The 18,460-nt window shown below is 41.9% G+C and overlaps 1 protein-coding gene across 3 annotated transcripts in view; it reads left to right on the top strand.

The window, feature by feature from the left end:
- AUTS2 (activator of transcription and developmental regulator AUTS2) overlaps positions 1–18,460 on the top strand; it is a 1,225,237-nt gene that overhangs the window by 158,736 nt on the left and 1,048,041 nt on the right. For 2 of the 3 annotated variants that reach the window (XM_057487216.1, XM_057487218.1), the window contains exon 2: positions 4,387–4,527. The exons of the other annotated variant lie outside the window; for it this stretch is intronic. In XM_057487216.1, coding sequence (XP_057343199.1) covers positions 4,387–4,527 — 141 coding nt within the window. The remainder of the gene's footprint in view (positions 1–4,386; positions 4,528–18,460) is intronic. 3 annotated transcript variants of the gene reach the window in all.

The raw sequence follows: 18,460 nt of genomic DNA, 5'->3' as shown, positions 1-18,460 counted from the left end.
GCTTTTACCATGTTTACAGGTATGTGTAAACATCTGCAATTTTAGAATATTTTCATCCCCCTGAAGAGGAGCTTGCATGCACCTTTAGCTATCACTGCCCTGCTTCTCATCCTCTCCCCCTAGCTCTTGCAGGTCCGGTCTTCTTTCCCATCCTTCATTATTTTCAGTTGTGGACTATGCCATTTTGCCTGTTGCTAGATCACGTGATTGAAATTCTTTGAATTTCTCTGAAAATAGCCAATTTAGCTTCCCCTCCACCCCCCATTTGTTTCTTTGGGTGTTGAAGCAGCTGCTGCAGCCAAAACAAGGGTTCACACCATTTTGCACTTTGCGGCCGTTCATATGGCATCTTTATTCAGAACCGCTCCTGCACTGCTTAAGTTATTTGTTTTATACAAAAACAGTTCTCCCTGGCTTGCGGCTTCTCTGCTGCCATGTTGACAAATGTTGCTTCTAGTGAAATACACAAAAATAAATAACAGCGAGGGAGAAGGGAGTACAGAACTAAGTGAATTCATTTTGCTTCTTGAGTGCCATTCTCATTTGTTTTAAAAACCACCCTGGCATTACAGGTAGGAAAGGTGGAGGCAGGAGAACTGCAGGAGAATGGGCCACATCTGATTCTTTGAGTTGGACTGATTGAGGCAGACAAGTTGAGAAGTATCTGGAGTGCAGGGCCTGGGGAGGAGGAGGAGTTCACAAAGAATCGGAATACCTTGCAGATATTCAAGTGGTGACAATAACCCCCGTTTGTGGAGACTTTAGAGTACTTTCCGTGCAGTCCCTTGTTTTTTCCTCCTGCTTACGATGAGGTTAAAACGTAAGCCCAGCTGACACAGTGGGCAATGACTGCAGTCAGTTGGGTGCTGTGGTGTGGCAAAGGGTGTCAGGGGCGGGAGAATCAGAGGTGGAGGCTGTTGGAGTTCTTGATGGTCAGACTGACAGTCTGACCTAAGTGAGAAGGTAGAGGGTTGCTGACAAGCATTGATCGCCTAGTAAGGGCCAGGTGTTGCCACAAGCACCATTTCACTGAGCAGCCCACAAAGGTTGGTGGTCTTATCTCCATTTTATAGATTAGGGAGGACAGTGTTCTGAGGAATTATGGTCCTAGTTTGTCAGAAGTCACCCAGAAATTAGGGAGTGGAATAAAATGGAAACCCAGGGCTTCCAGTCTTCAGAACTTGTTCCTGTTCCTGTAATAAGCAGTATGAAAGGAAGAAGCAGGAAGGGCACTGAAAAATAAGAAGCGGGGATAACAGGAGCAGTACAGGCCAAACATTCTGCTTTGAAAAATGAGTGGCACATTTTTTTTTTGAGGGTTTTTATTAACTAAAAATCAACAGAAAAACTAAAGTAACTTTCAGGTACATATAGAGCTTTTTGGGGGGTGGTTAGGTGAGTTAAAATGATCACTTGACCAGTTGTTATTGACAAGATAAAGCATTTCCCTACGCTTTCATAAATTGTCTTACCACCCACATTAGTGAGGCATTGTCTGATGACTAATAGCCCAATTTGCCGACCACCCAAGGTCTGGGAGGTTTGCTCAGCCAGAGCTCAGCAGCATTCATTCTGAGTTTTGGCGATTGATTCCTGCCTGTTTTGTTGAGTGCCTTTTGACTTTATATCCTTAAAAAAAAAATTTTGTTTATTGCTAACAGTTCCTGCCTCTGGGGAGGAGAGATGGGGAAACAAGAGTCATGTGAAAAGGACTTACTTTTGCTTATATCCTGGGTATCTTTTGAATGTTTCCATAGATGATTCCATGTGGTGGAAGGAAGGGGGTGGGTGTACAGGCAGGCAGAAGGAAGGAGGGGTGAGTGAGAGGACGAATCATTAGTCAGGCTTCAGGCCTTTGCTCATTAGAGGTAGAACTTGCGGGATTATTTCTCTACAAACTTTTTTAGCCACACAGAAATATACATAAAACAGGTACTTGGCTCCGTTTATTGCATCTGCATATGTTTCACCATGTATAAATCATAAGGAAGTACAATAAATACAGTGTTTAGAATTACAAGATCTGAAATCCAGACTTCTAGGTTTGAACCCTGTCTCTAATTACTTAGTGGCAGGATGTGACTTTGGACTTCAGTCTTTCTCAGGTACTTTGTTTTTAAAATGGTGTTATAATAACTAAAATGGTATGGGTTTGCAAGGATTAAATGTTACTTAATACACATAAAGTTTTTTCAACAGTGCATAAACACAGTACTCTTTAAAAGTAAATTATTATTATGACTATGATCATCACAGGTGCTGATAGGCCTCATTATCTCTCTGCCCCTTTCTTCATTGTGTGTCCAAATCCCCCTGCTCAGGAACTCAGACAGTGCCCCTCTGCTGGCTAAGGAGCCCTTCCTCTTAGTGTTGCTGGTCTGACACTGGCTCCATGGAGTGCTGTTTTCAAGCAAGAGTGGGATGTTCAGACTGCTGGGAGAGTGAGCAGCTAGAGGGGCCCTGCCTCTCAGCAGAGGTGTTCAGTCTCCTGTGGGGAGGAAACACGACTTGTCAGAACACAGCTTTGGCTTGCCCAGGTTTCCTGTTGTACACATGGGGCCTGGAGCCCCTCTGGGCCCCTTGTCATGGACCTAAGCCAAGACTGTCACTTGCTGAGCCAGGAATAATACAGGAATCAGTCTTTTTCTTCTTTATACTAAGGACCAATCAATCTACAGCTAACCGTATCTAATTTTCTGAACCAGATGCCATGAATAACTGCTCCTGAATGTGTTTGCCAATAAAAGGATAAGTTTAAGGCTTTTAATCAATGCTGCTTACAGTCAGAATCTTGTGTGAAACTTATTTTGATCAGGATAATTGTTGGGTTAAAAAATGAATGGTTTTTTGAAATTGTGACAGTCGTGGGTGGCTATAGTGAATTAATCTTTGAAAGGATGGAAAATTGTCATTTTCATAAGGGTTCTTTTGCTCTCTAGCCCTTCAGGTCACTTATGGAAAAAATATGACTTCTGGAGGATAACATTCTTTTTCAATGGGAAAAGAGAAAAGATTAATATAAATTTCTATGAAGTCACTGATGATGCAGCAGAGGGAAAATTGGAAATGAAGCTGAGCATCTTGGATCTGTAGTGACCTGTAGAGCTGGAGCTATGGCTGCTGTTTGTGTTTTAGATAATAATAACTTGTAAACATGTGTCTCCAGCATGCCTTCCTCAAAGGAAGCTGTGTTTCCTGACTAAAGACTGTATTGCTTAGAGTTTAGAAATACCTGGGGTTTAGCTATTGGCTCTATTGAATGGCCTAGGGCAAGTTAGTTAGCTCTTGGACTCTCAGTTTTTATAGTTATAAAGTGGGGATGGCAGTTGCTACCTCACTGTGGATATAATTCAGTGTGATCACATAATGTGATAATGTGGACCACAGTGCCTGGCATGTCAGGAGTGCTGAAAATGGGATTTTCCTTCCACACCTTTGCAGGGATTGCTTGGCTTGCTCTGACCATTTGGTCTGGTGTGCATCTGGATACATATACCATGAAAATTTTCCTGCATTGTGCTAGTGACTTAGAAGTGTTGCTGTTGACCCTTTTTTTTGGTGCTCTGTGGAAGGGCTGAGTGATCAGGAAGCTGCCAGATCCTGAAGAGTCCCACTGGTAATTCTTTCTTCATTGGCTCCCTGGCTGGACAGTTGTGAGTGGACAAGGATTCATGGATGCAGAGAACTAGGCTCTGCTTTTTCAGCTATGGGGAAGTTACTTTGTCGTTCTAAGGTTGTTTCCTCATCCATAAAATAAGGATGCCAGTAACTTGGGAGGCTGTGTGGGTTCAATATGGGTAACATTCTGGCAGGGAACTCCGGAACTGCATGATGGTGATATTTTCATCATCATGAGTTGGCAACCGTGCTTATCCAAAAGTCATTTCTGGTGTTTTGCCAAATGTTAAGGCTCAGAAAATACCCTCTAACTCAAGGAAGATCTGTCTCCATTGCACAGCTGGAGGGGCTTGTATCCAGAAGGCAAGACAGCTGGGCTCCCAGAATTTCGGGATAGCTGGCAGTCCTCCCTGAGCACAAGCTCTCTGACCTACAGGCCAGGCATGGGGGACTGTAATTAAGCTGGTGATAAACACTGCTGCGGTGTAGGCCTTAGCATGCCACAGGTTGGTCTCTGCTGTTCACCTGCAGTCTAACGGTGGCTTGTTCTCCTAGGCCTTAGCTCTGACATCCTTTCTCAGTGACCTTTAGGAAGACAGAGCCAGATCTGCCCTGCTTCTTGCTGCCTGTCCTGCTGTTGAGTGCACAGTGCCCTTGCTGCCCTTTTCCTCCCTGGCAACTTTACAGGTGACTAAACTGGAAGGGGAGGCTACGGAATGTCAGATTGTCAAGCACTGCTCTCCTTGTCTTTCCTGCCTCAAATTCCAGCACTGTGTGGGAAGAGGTGCTTATGTGACAGAAGGATGGGACAACATCCAATACATGCAGAGGCCCCGGGAGTTTGTGATGGTAGGAGGAGCAGTGTCTTGCCATTGGATCTCAGCCCTGGGCAAGTTCACTCTTGATTCGGTGAGACCGAGAAATGACAATGGAATGTTCTTGGGGTGAAAGCATTTATACCTAGCTTTATTCTTACGGTGGTAGGCCAAGCACTAGAATCCCATTGTCTTGCCAGTGGGTTTCAGCCCCAAGCAAAGTTCGCCATGGATTCAATGTGACCAAAGAAGTGACAGTAGAACATTCTTGGGGTGAAGAGCTTTATACCCAACTTTATTCTCACTATAGCAGGTCAATCACTAAAATCCCATTCACTCAGAGTGAGTCTTCATGCAGCAAGCTGGTCTCTGCTGCTGGGCCTCTCTGCTTGCACAGCCATCCTCTGGGCCTCTGTCCTCATGCTGCCACCACTCCAGTCTCCGTGCTCCTCTCCTACAGCGTTGCAGCTGTGCTACCACATCACACCCAGAGCACTGAGCGGAGCTCTTTCTATATAGAGTCAACAGCCATGTATTGCCCACAGGTGTGCAGTGAGCTAGTCAACCAGGGCCAGGTGAGAATCCTGGCCACAGGAACTCTCATTTTATCCCACCCATCTGCCTCAGAGCGGGTCTGCAGGCAGCAAGCTACTCTTTGTCTCCCGGCCTCTCTACCCGGTCTCAGTCTCTGCCCGGTCTCAGTCTCTGCCCTGAGTGCTGCTACCACTACAGCCTCTGCTCTCCTGCAGCGGTGCAGCCCAGAGCCCTGGGTGGAGCTCTTTATATACGTCAGTAATACTCTACTGCCCACACGTGTGCAGTGGGCAAGCCAGCTAGGGCCAGGTGAGAATCCCTGCTGTAGGAATGTTCCCTTTCTCTACTGGCAGCAAGGATAGCATGGAGGTGAGGGTTGAAGTCAGCTAGTGCCACTGACTGAAAGGGCTTCTTTAGAGCCCTGTGAGATCTTGGCTTTAACTCTGTGGGATGTAGGGGTTTGTTGGAAGATGTTAAGCAGCAGGGGATAGTGGGGGGACACATTTTCAAAGGTCACACTTGCTCATGGCAAGATGGGTGATATTGTGACTGGAAATAGGAACATAGAAGACTGCTGCAGTGTTCCAGGTGGGAGATTATATGGGGCTTATCTGGGGCATTGCCAGTGTGGGTGTCAAGGAGCAGTTGCAAGAAGTTTCGTAGGTGCAAAGGAAACTAACATCTGAGTGCCTGCTTTGTGCTGGGAACTTGAAGTACCCTACATATTTTAGCTCACCTGATTGTTACAACAGCAGTGAAGGGAAGGTGGTATTTTTTGCCATTTTGCAAATAAAGAAACTGAGGTTTATAGGTTATGTAGCTTCCTGAAGTGTCTGGCAGCTGGTAGATTGAGGGTCAGGATCTAAACCCGATTCCATCAAACCCCATGTCCTTTCTCCTCCCATTCCACCCTGTGACCCTCAGGACACAGCCCTCCTGTAGTAGTTTGGCATTAGCAAATAACTTTGCAAGGACTAGTTTATTAATAGTGATCTCTTTCAAGATTCCCATGAGATGAGGGAGCACAATTAATTACTCAGCTGAGGGATTAGAGACATAGGGAGGTTAAGTGACTTGACAAGGTTACCCATCAAGTGGTTTGGGGGAGAGCGGGCAGAGGTGAGGTTTGGAGCAGACCAATTTGAGCACGTAGTCTTATAGAAAACAAGAATTTTCCAGCCCCGTTTATAAATTTTTCTTTTAGTTCATAGATTAAGAAAACCATAGTGGAGATAGAATGCAAGGCAAGTGCCTGAGGCTGATGGCACAAAGCACGGTGGTATCTTGGGGTTAACTTTTATAATCGAACTGTCTCCTGTTGCATAGTCTTTAATTAAAACAACAATTACTCCCACCAAAGACTAATCATCTTTATTAAGTATGGAGATTGTAGTAAGGTAGGGGAACTTGTCTGTTAAAAAGATTTTACCAGTAGATTATTTGCTTTGCCCTAAGAATTGTATTGCTGAGCTTAATAATTAGAAGAATTCTCACTTTAACTCAGCTTCTTTTTTCTAATCGATATTATGAATTTAATGTTACTATTGGTTGCTATGGGGATACTCGGGATGACACAATGAGCAACATTTTGATGAGAGCCATGGGACACTCTTGTGAATTATACTGTGTCCCCATTTTTTGTTTGTCTCTCTTGTTACTACTAATTTATTTTTTATTTTTGATAGATGACTGCATTGGTTACAGTGGGGCCTGAGAATGAGTCTAGAGCTTTGCCTTTTACTGGCTGGACACTTTGGGATCATGAAATAGATCACTGTGTATCTTGTGCTGGGAATTGAAAGAACTACATTTGGTAAGGGGGAGTGAGGCCAGGGACTGGAAAGATGCTGAACTACAAACTGGAATTCTTTCACATTTTGCTAATGTTTGTCCCTGGATGCCATGTACCTTCATGATTTAACCCAACCTCATAGCCAGGGACCACATTTTGGCCAACTTCCAGCTGTCTACTGCTTTTTCCTCAGAAGTCTTGGGGTAAAGAAATAATTTACATTGGCTTGTGCATGTGTGGCTGATAACTGTAGGTGATGTAGTGGCACCTGCACCACTGAAACCCCATGTCTAATGCTAGTGAAGTGATCTGGTTTCTGTAATCAGGGTGCTGAACATGGGGAGAAGGAAGTGACAGTCATTTACAGTGTCACATTTAGTCTTTTGCAGATGTGCTTACAGTTTTAACAAAGGCAGAAAAGAAATTATAGGGTGGGAAAGAAATGCCTACAGACAGCCTGCTAAAGCATAGAAGGGAGGAAACAAATATTTGTGTGTTTTAAGACTGCTAAGCCCTTGCTTACATATCAGCAAGCAAAATATTGGCATTCACTTCTGACTCGAAGGCATCTCTGAAGTCTAGAAGGAAATGCCTAAACACAGGCCTTACTGAGGAAAGGAGAGCTGTGGAAATGCTCAGGATTATCTTATGAAAGCCCTTGTGGGTTTTGAAGCCTCTAATGAAATCAGCCATGTTCTTCAGGCCTAACAACTGCAGGTGTTCTTACCTTTCTTCGTTGTACCTTTTTGAATCTCTTTTAGGCTTCTGTCACCTTTTCCTATTTCATTGTCTTGGAATAATACCAATCAGAATTGAATTTTGTGTCCTAATGCAGAGCTGGTTTCTTGCCACTGGGTTTCAGTCCTGGGCAAGTTTGCTGTGGATTCAATGTGACCAAAGAAATTGACAGCAAAACGTTCTTGGGGTGAAAGGGTTATACCCAACTTTATTTTCAGGTGGCAGGCAGATTAGTCACTTAAATCTCATTCACTCAGAGTGAGTCTGCATGCAGCAAGCCAGTCTCTGCCTCTGGGCCCCTCTGTCTGCACAGCCGTCCCACACAGCTGTCCTCTGGGCCTTTCTGCACAGTCGTCCCACACAGCCGTCCTCTAGGCCTCTGTCCTTGGCGCTGCCACTACTCCAGCCTCTGCTCTGCTCTCCTGCAGCCTTGCAGCCCTGCCACCATGTTGCCCAGAGCACTGGCCGGAGCTCTTTGTATAGAGTCAACAGCAATGTATTGCCCACAGGTGTACAGTGAGCTAGTCAACCAGAGCCAGGTGAGAATCCTGGCTATAGGAACTCTCATTTTATCCACAGCTGGCTGGCTAATGACTCCTAGTTTTGATCAGGAAACAGAGTTTAAATGCCCAGTGATGGTGATAGTGAGGATGAGGAATTCTTTGTATGTCTAGTCCCATTTTCTGCTCCTTCGCCTGTGTTACAGTATTGATGCCTGGAACTTAGTGGACATATAAAATAAATATCTGCTGAACGAGTAAATGGAGATATTTCTAATTCTTGGTTCTTTAAAAGTAAGTATTTGGTCTGTATCAATAAAAAACAAACCTTTATTTTGTTGTTCCTTATAAACACAAAATCAAGAAAAATTGGCTTGAATTGCCACAACAGTCTGTAGCATGTACAAAGGCATAAAATCCCAAAGAAGAAAAACTCTCCCTAAAAATTAGTCCTGCCCTCCCTCTTTTGGTTCTTCCCTGCCTCTTTTCCTGCCTTCTTTCCTACCTCTCACTCATTCATTTCTTCGTTCATTCTACAAATACTTATTCAACTTCTGCTCTAAGCATTATTTTAAGTGCTTGGGGATATTGTTATAAACAAAGTCCTTGCTCTAACAGATTATATTTCAGTGGATTAAGAGACATGACTGACCACAAGAAGGAACCCCATTAATGACAAGGCTTTCCAAGGAGTGAGGTTGGTGGTTGTGTAGGTCATGGGGTAATGATTCTCTTTTGTGAGAGATTTGCTGGCAAGATAGGCTGTGATTTCGCTTCCCTTTCTGTTTACATAACTGTCTGAGTCTCTGGATTATATTTTACCTGGCATGGAGGATTCCATTTTGGGACAGGGGTTTGTCAGTTATCATTTATATATTCTTTCTTGAATTTGGATTAAGTACCTTTGATTTATTTGGAGAGAGAAATGAGTAATGCACAGTGTGCTTCTGCTGAATATTTTGCTATGTTGTTGACACAGTAGTGTATACTTATTTATATTCCAGTGTGTTTTATTTAACATTCCACTTATTCAGTCATTGGTGGTTTTTTTTCTTCTTACCTTTCCTGTCTTACTGTTTGCCTCCAGTTTATTAAATGATCTAATTCATATTCCTAATGTCCCCACTCCTTCTTCAGTATAGGTTTCAATAGTTCTAACACTAAATACACATATCAGTATAAATTGACTAAAGCCCCATCCTGTGACATTCATTTGCTTAATCTTCAGAAATGGATAAAGCAAAAGAAGATACAGTTGAACAATGCAGGGTTCAGGGACACTGACCTCCTGTGCAGTTAGAAATAACGGGTATAACTTTTGACTCCCCAAAAACTTAGCTACTAATACCTACTGTTGAGCAGAAGCCTTACTGATAACATGAATAGTCGATTTACACATATTTCTGTATATGTTATATACTATATTCTAACAATAAAGCTAGAGAAAAAAATGTTTTTCAAATTGTTGCAAATCTCAAAAATTTTTCTAATATACTTATTGAAAAAAAATCCATGTTAAGTGAACTGGTATGGTTTAAACCTGTGTGCTCAAGTGTCAAATGTATAGGCTTCCTCTGCAAATTTTGCAATCTAACAGGGCAGTGAAAATACAGAAACATAAGTTCAAATCCTCATCAGTAAATATGCCAGCAAAATTCTGAATAAACAGCAGTGAGTATATTGACTACACAAGTGACCAGGTCAGCCTGGCCTGTCAGAGAAGGCTTTTGTTCTGGTTCTTGAAGGGTGGAGACATACATATTGCCTCCCAGGGCCAGTTGAGAGAGAGATTTAATCGGTCCTGCTGTGATTACTGAGGTGATGGTCCCAAGGGATCCTTTCTGTCCAGGTACTGGACTTGGGGATGATGGTTTCATCAGACACAGCCCAGGGTTGGTTGGTTGGTCAGTGTCCAGAGCAGTTAGCATGGAGACAAGGTTGACACCAGGACTACTTCTTTACTTGGTACTGCTGTTCATCCGTAGATTCAGATGGATGGGCCTTCAGTTTTCACAGTGCTGCATTCCAACATTTTGGATAGGTTACTTTATCAGCTCATTCACTTTCTGACTTAGGCATAGTTATAAAATGACTCAGGGGCTAATCACCCTGCCCTCCTGTCTTGCCAGTGGGTTTCAGCCCTGGTCAAGTTCACTATGGATTCAGTGTGACCAAAGAAATGACAGTAGAATGTTCTTGAGGCGAAAGGGTTATACCCAACTTTATTTCCACAGTGGCAGGTCAATCACTAAAATCCTGTTCAGTCAGAGCGAGTCTGCATGCAGCAAGTGGGTCTGTCTTTGGGCCTCTGTCCTCTGCTCTGCTCTCCTGGAGCCTTGCAACTGTGCCATGGTGTCACCTGGAGCACTGGGCGGAGCTCTTTATATAGAGTCAATAGCAACGTATTGCCCACATGTGTGTAGTGAGCTAGCCAACTAGGGCCAGGTGAGAATCCTGGCCACAGGTACTTCCATTTTAGCCACACCTCCTCTTCAGGTGATTTGGAGTAAACAACAACTGTGTTTCTGTTGTCACTGTGTTTGGTTCCCAGCTCAGAGCCCCTGGAATGGACAGAATTCCTTTCTAGTGAAAATGTATTTGGGAAGCCTGGACACAAAGGGTTTCTTTTAGGAGCTTAGAAAAGCTCTTTGACATGTTTATTACTTGCTGAAAGCCCCAGTAAATTTTCCAATCTCCTTATTGTCCTTAAAAATTGCCTTTAGGTTGTGGAGTTCATTCTTTTATCCCTCTTCTGCACATTCTTAGGGGAGAGACATCTGGTGAGATAGTAGCCTTTCTGCTTTGTGTGCCTTCAGGTAAGAGAGCAGCAGCAGCAGCATTAAATACTAATGTAGGAAATGGGCTTGCCAGATGATTTCAGCCCAGCCACTTACCTACCCTCTGTACTAATGCCTGGAGTTAGGACCTTGTTTCTCTCCATGCTAGAAAAAAAAGAAAAAAGGAAAATGTCAGTGAAGATGATGATAATTATGGTGGTAGAAACACTAAACTGAAGATGTGATAAACACTTTGCAAGTGTTTGCTTATTTAACCCACGTGACAAACTTATGAGGTATATTCATTTGATAGGAAAACCAAATCACAGACATGTTAGATAATTTGCCCCATGTTACACAGCTGTTTGCCTTGGGAACCATATACTTAATTGCTCTGCTGTTCTCCTTATTGAGAAAATTGAGCAAAATGTCTTGATAATTTGTGACTAGGTCTCACCCATTTGATGTCACCCCTGACATACTGTACATTGGGGAGTTAAATCTCTTCAGAGCCTGTCAACAGGTGTTCTTTTGCATGAGAGTCTTCTTTTTGTGACTCTATGTTGTGGCTTTTAAAGATCTCATTTTTTAAGTGTGTTTTTGTTTCCCTACCGTGGTTATAAAGGACCCATTTCAAAAATTGGAAAACCTTTTAGAAGCTGAGCCTGACTCCTAAGTCTTCATGGTTTCCATTTTTGTGGTCCTTAAAGGAGTCATTTGGGCTTGTCTGTCATAGAGATAACATTCAAATAGAGTCTTTAATTTCTGCTTGCATTTTTGTATTTTATATTTTGATTTCTGCCTAATAAATGAAAACCAAAAATGTTTAATAGTAAACTGAAAATGCAAACCACTTTTTCCTCCATGAACTTTCTAATTTTCTTTCATCATATGATATGAACACAAGCCATAAAGACCTGGCCAAAACATAAGTGTCTTATCCTATGAAAGTTGCAATTATATTAACATCAAAACTTACCAAAATAGTTTCACTGAGGACAGATTTTTTTTAAATGAAAATTTGTTTTATAATGAGAATAGGGGACCACAATACTAGAGAGAGGCTCCCTTAGTATATTTAAACTGTTCACTTATAAATCACTGTTTTCTAGAAAAGCTGAAGGGATGGCAGAGAAACCTAAATCCTTTATGTAAAGAGCGTTGTCCATTTAAAATAATTACAAATGGCATCTCTAATATAATCTTGTATCAATAGGAAAGTAGGTTTTGGTATTCAAAAATTTCAATTTACAAGTCTTTAGTTGTAATTATTTGACTTAATTTGTAAGGTACTTAGCAGATAAGAGGGTTGCAAATAGACTTGAATACAGGTAAATTTTCCTAGTGGTCCGCTAACTTCTTATTCAGTCTTGGCCAACCACTGGTTATGATGCTGAGAGTTACTTTCCAGTCTCTCCTTTGCTGGCTGGGATCTGTTTGGCATACTGGAGTCCACGGACCAAAAAGTCTGTACCTTGCAAGGTTAATAAATGCATACATGCTTCTGTTGCCTGGAAATGCCCGTGGATCAACAGTTTGTTTCCTTGCCCCGAGAGGCACTGGGATTATTTGGTCTTTGGCTTGGATTCTCAGGAATCCTCTGTGTCATCCCAGGGTTGTGTGTTGCTGTGCAAGTGTAATGTCCACTAGCTTTGTCAGATAATGTGTCTGGCCTTGCTGCTGTGGCTGTCATTGGAATTCAAACACACTGCTTGTTATTAAGGCAGGGATTGGCTGTGGGGGACACTGATGTTGTTTTTCACTGCTTACTGATTTAGTGAGTTAGAATGCCTTTCCTTTGGTGCTAGTGTTAGGTAGTTCAGTCCTATTAGTCATTTTGTAAGATTGTCTTCATATGTGATTTGTGTGTATTTCCTTGATCGTGGCAGGTACAGGATCAGGGACTGAGGAGAAGGGATGATTGCTTATGGAAAATGTGGAGAGATAATGGCTTTAAAAAATAGGAGATTGGGGAATATAGGCTTCCTTTGGATATTAAGGAAATTCTTTAAATCTCTAACTTCTAAAAGTTCCTTCTTTGCCCTCACAGTAGGCAATCAGCTAATAAGTAGAATCAGAACCAGGAAATGTGTGGGTTAAATTTCTACCTGGCAAAGACCAGTATTTTGGGATCACTTCTACTCTTTTTTGGCTGCCTCCCATTGGATTTTTATACGTTCTATACAGTAGACACTGTCTTGATAAATATTTTGGCTGTATTCTGGGTTATTAGTAAATGGTAAATGGAGTTGTTTTTTACTCATTAGCTCATTTATTGAGTCTAACTATGTGCCAGACCCTGCCTGCTCTTGGTCCTGGAGTATAGCAGTGTACAAGAGAAACAAAATTCTTAGCCTTACGGAGTTTCTATCCTAGTGGACTTAAATTACAGAGTTCCTTATTGGAGAAGACCAATGTTCTGGGTGTTACTGCTCTGGCGTACTGTCCTGGATTAAGAGAAGAGACTGAGATTCAAGTCCTAGTTACTGTGCTGACAGTTGTTTTTTTTTGAGTTTATATTTCTACACATGGTCATGCAATTAAAAAAAAAAAGTAGTGAGTTTACAGATTTCCAAAGCATTACTCCAGGACATTTTAATTCTCATCACAGTGAACATCCAAGACAATATTTATTTTATAAGGTGTAATGACACACAGGCTCTGGTGAAGCTGTAGTGATGGGGCCCTGGCCTTTGAAATAATGCTTAAAGAATACCATAGAGTAAATTTTAGAAAAATGTGAAAACTGAATCCCTTTCCAAATTTTAATTAGAAAAGGAACAACAATAAGGACATTTTCATTTATTCTGGAAGACCTCTTCATAAGGTCTTTGAATTTCCCTTTTGTCCTGTGAACTGGTAGGTTGCAGGTGAGGAGGGCTGCCCGCTCTTACTCACATGTGCCTCAGAAACACACCACTGTATAAGAAATGCATTTTTGTTTGTCTGAAATTATCATACAAAACCTATTCTGCTATGCACCTCTGTCATAAATCAGGGATACTCGCCTGCTAATCATGCGAAAGTATGGGCAGTGAGAAATGAAACACAAGTTTTACTTTCACACCTCTTAAGTGACTGCACTGCAAAGGATGAACTTAAAAGTAATAACGTAACCTAAGTAAACTCGAAATGGATTAAAGACTTGAATGATAGTCATGAAACCATGAAACTCTTAGAAGACAACATAAGCAAACATCTCCTGAATATAAGCATGAGCAACTTCTTCCTGAATGCATCTCCTCGAGCAAGGAAAACAAAAGCAAAAATGAGCTCATGGGACTACATCAAACTAAAAAGTTTCTGTATGGCAAAGGACACCATCAACAGAACAAAAAAGGCATCCTACAGTATGGGAGAATATATTTGTAAATGACATATCCGACAAGGCGTTAACATCCAAAATATATAAAGAACTTACACGCCTCAACACACAAAAAGCAAATAACCCAATTAACAAATAGGCAGAGGATATGAAGAGACAGTTCTCCAAAGAAGAAATCAGATGGCCAACAGACACATGACAAGATGCTCCACATCACTAACCATCAGGGAAATGCAAATTAAAACCACAATGAGATATCACCTCACACCAGTAAGGATGGCCAGCATAGAAAAGACTAAGAACAACAAATGCTGGCAAGGATGTAGAGAAAGGGGAACCCTCCTACACTGCTGGTGGGAATGTAAGCTAGTTCAACCATTGTGGAAAGCAGTATGGAGGTTCCTCAAAAAACTAAAAATAGAAATACCATTTGACCCAGGAATCCCACTCCTTGGAATTTACCCGAAGAATACAACTTCTCAGATTCAAAAAGACATATGTACCCCTATGTTTATCGCAGCACTTTTTACCATAGCCAAGATATGGAAGCACCCTAAGTGTCCATCAGTAGATGAATGGATAAAGAAAGTGTGGTACATATACACAATGGAATATTGTTTGGCCATAAGAAGAAAACAAATCCTACCATTTGCAACAACATGGATGGAGCTGGAGGACATTATGCTCAGTGAAATAAGCCAGGTGGAGAAAGACAAATGCCAAATGATTTCCCTCATTTGTGGAGTGTAACAATGAAGCAAAACTGAAGGAACAAAACAGCAGCAGAAGGAACAAAACTAGTGGTTACCAAAGGGGAGGGGTGTGGGAGGGCGGGTGGGGAGGGAGGGAGAAGGGAATTGAGGGGTATTATGTTTAGTACACATGGTGTGGGGGATCAAGGGGAGAACAGTGTATCACAGAGAAGGGACATAGTGGATCTGTGGCATATTGCTGCACTGATGGACAGTGACTGCATTGGGGTATGGGTGAGGACCTGATAATATGGGTAAATGTAGTAACCACATTGTTTTTTCATGTGAAACCTTCATAAGAGCATCTATCAATCATACCTTAATAAAAAAAATAACACAACCTTATATTTCATCACACCTTTTAATAAGACAGTTTAAAAATATTTAGAGTGAACCTTCATCAGGATGTTTTAATTGCCTCAGTACAAATGAGTAGTTCATCAGATTGATGCCTTCATTGTGCTGAGAGCCTGGTGGAGGCTGCCTGGGGCCGCCGGAGAGCCACTGTTACTCAGTGGTACTTGGAGGATGACTGGGTGGACCCCCTTCTGGCCTTGGGATCTCATTTTACTCTGAAATGCATGTCATGGGAATAAATGTCCAGGTAACAATGGCCAGTGTGCATATAATTTGCATCTATTTATAGGTGACTGATATTATAAGGTACATAGAGTATCCTTGGTTATTGTGACCTTCTTAACAATATCTACTCATCCTTCTTGGTCCATTTCAAATGCCTCCATCTCTGTTACATCTTTCCTGAACACCCACAAATGACCATCATCTCTCTCCATTGTATTTCAGACAGACTGGACTGAGACGGTGGGTTTTTATCACAGATTGACCATTTAGAAGCTGATCTTCAGATCACTTTGCCTTTCTGTGTCTTCATTTCCTCATCTGTAATAAAATACAGAGATGATAAAAGTACCAGCCTCCTGGATGGTGGTTCTAGATGAGTTGGTGTATATGATGCATTTAGAGTGGGTCTTGGCACTGTGCTGCTGCTCTTATCCACATGATTTTATTACTTCCCCATTGGTGCATAGTTCATGTTCTGCTTTGCTATCCTGACGTATTTAAGTTATCTGCCTTAAACTGTGGTAGGTTTCCCCCAGTCTGAGATTCCTTGAAACACCTAGAAAATAGTACCTTGGACATGGTAGATACCCAGTGACCATTCTGAGTTCATGCAGGATTTTGTGAAGAATTTAAAGCAGAGTGTTTTCTCATTCTGAGTTTGAAAGCCTTTGAGGTTGGGTGGGGATTGGTCTCATTTGTTTCTTAACTGCTGAAGCACTAAGGCCAACACTTGCTCGTCGTCACCCACTGTGTACCCTTATAAGAAGGCCAGTCACTCAAGGCTAAGGACTTCGTTCTACTCTTGCTGATATTACTAGCATAAATGAGATGGCTTTTGATATTTTTCTGAGCAATGTAGGCCAGGTTAATACGGGCCAGTAATTTCTGGAAGTGCTATGAAGTAGCAGGACCATGATGTATGTACGTGGGTCTCTGCTGGCTGGGATGAGCACTGGGAGCCCAGGTGTGCCTCTGGGATTATGAGTGCCCATCAGAGGAGCTGCTTTTATTCTGGAGAGCCGCTCTAGTTTTTTAGCCATTAAGGGAGTCCCATTTAAGATGAATAGAGAGGTGCAGGGTTGAGCTGGCTGGTTGTGGATCTTCCCACTGCAGTTCTTAGCGACGAATGGGATTGAGGACATTTTGGTTGACTGATACCTGGGTTGAAAGTACTGAATTAAAATATAAAAGTGGTAAGTGTGTGGAGAGGAGCATATAAAAAGAAGTGGTACTTGTATTCCAGCCAGGTTAGATCCGTCTTTTCTAAGACAGGCACTTTGGCACATGCAAAACTTGTATGACTTAAGCATGAAGACTGCACTCCACTTATCTGTCAAACCCCATTCACATTAGCAAGAGTGTTGCTGGTATGAAAAACATGTGGTTGTGGGAAGCCAGTGGTGGGAAGCCAGTGTTAGGAAGCTGATGAGTTCTTGACCTTGGGCTCTGGAAGAAGAGCAAACAGCCCCTTGAGTGTAAGGCCAAAGCTGCTGCTTTTCTCTGAAAGCTTAAGGTTGTGCCTTTAAGGATGCTTAATTTAATTTGGGCCTGTGGAACCAGGCCCAGGTAAGATGATGGATTCATTTGCCTCCGAAGCTTCATAGTCCAGTTTCAACAGGGTCTTCCTGCCCTGCTTTCTAGGCTGCCCATGTAAGTATACTAATAATACTCTGAGAGATTTTTAAGAATTTCCCAGAGGAATCTGGAGAGAATAGAAGAAACTTCTTGATAGCTTAGGATTGTTGATCTTCTCTCTTAGAAGTTACATATTGTTTTGGCTTCTTCTTAGGCCACAGTTTTGTTGATGATTATGTTGTCTTTTCTACATACTTTTTCCCCACTCTCCATACTTCCCCATAATCCACATCTTAGGGGAAATATTTTAATTGGGCTTCCAAAAGCTTTGTGTTCTATGTATGCAATCTAAAAAGCTGTTTTTTTAAATTGTGTTAAAACACACAAACGTACATGAATAAAACATAAAATAAACAAAAAATTTACCATCTTAACAATTTTTAAGTGTACAGTTCAATTAGTGTTAAGTGTATTCACATTGATGAGTAACCAATCTCCAGATCTCCTTTTATTTGGCACAACTGAAGCTCAGTACTCATTAACTCACCATTCTCCCTTCCCTGCAGTTCCTGGCACCCACCATTTTACCTTCTGTCCTTATGAATTTGACTAGCTACCTCATGTAAGTGGAATCATATAGTATTTGTCTTTTTGTGACAGGCTTATTTCACTTAGGGTAATATCCTGTGGGTTCATCCATGTTTCAGCAGGTGTCAGGATTTCCTTCCTTTTTAAGGCCAAATAATATTTCATTGCAAGTATGTATCACACTTTGCTTATTTATTTATTCATTGATGAACACTTGGGTTCTTTCACCTCTTCGCCATTGTGAATAATGCTGCTGTGAACATGGGTGTACAAATATCTCCTCAAGATCCCTTTTTTAATTCTTTTAAATGATATACTCAGAAGTAGAATTGCTGGGTCATGTGATAAATCTATTTTTAACTTTTTGAGAAACCACTTTGGAGTTTTTCATAAGCAGTTAAATTTTTAAGAAATGCATTTCAATTAGTTATCTTGGGCTTCCATCTCCAAGTGACCTTGAGTTGCCCCTGTGTTGTCCCTATGTTGGTGAGTTTCTTAAGTCATTTATGTGCCCCAGCATAACTCTGAGCTTCAGCAAACTGCCCATGGATCACTTTGGCCCTCACAGGTCAGTACCTCTCATTAGATTAGACCCAGAGGACAGCCTTCTCAGGATCCAGCACTCTAGAAGCAAGTGGAATCTTACCTCACCTGGTGCCATGTTTCTTATATTTGTGTTCACTAATGGTTGGGGTGACATGAAAGTCTCAGAATATACTTGAAGGGAATTGAAGATTAGATCAGGAAGTGAGTTGCCTATGGGCCATATTGGTAAACAGTGTTGTGTGCGTGTAGGCAATGGGTGTAAGGGGTGGGAGAGAGAATCCATAGATGTTCCTACATCCCATTTATTGCAGTATTTGG

This window comes from Manis pentadactyla, chromosome 10, assembly GCF_030020395.1.
Source record: "Manis pentadactyla isolate mManPen7 chromosome 10, mManPen7.hap1, whole genome shotgun sequence".
Classification (NCBI taxonomy): domain Eukaryota; kingdom Metazoa; phylum Chordata; class Mammalia; order Pholidota; family Manidae; genus Manis; species Manis pentadactyla.
This window is presented reverse-complemented; position numbering and strand designations above follow the sequence as displayed.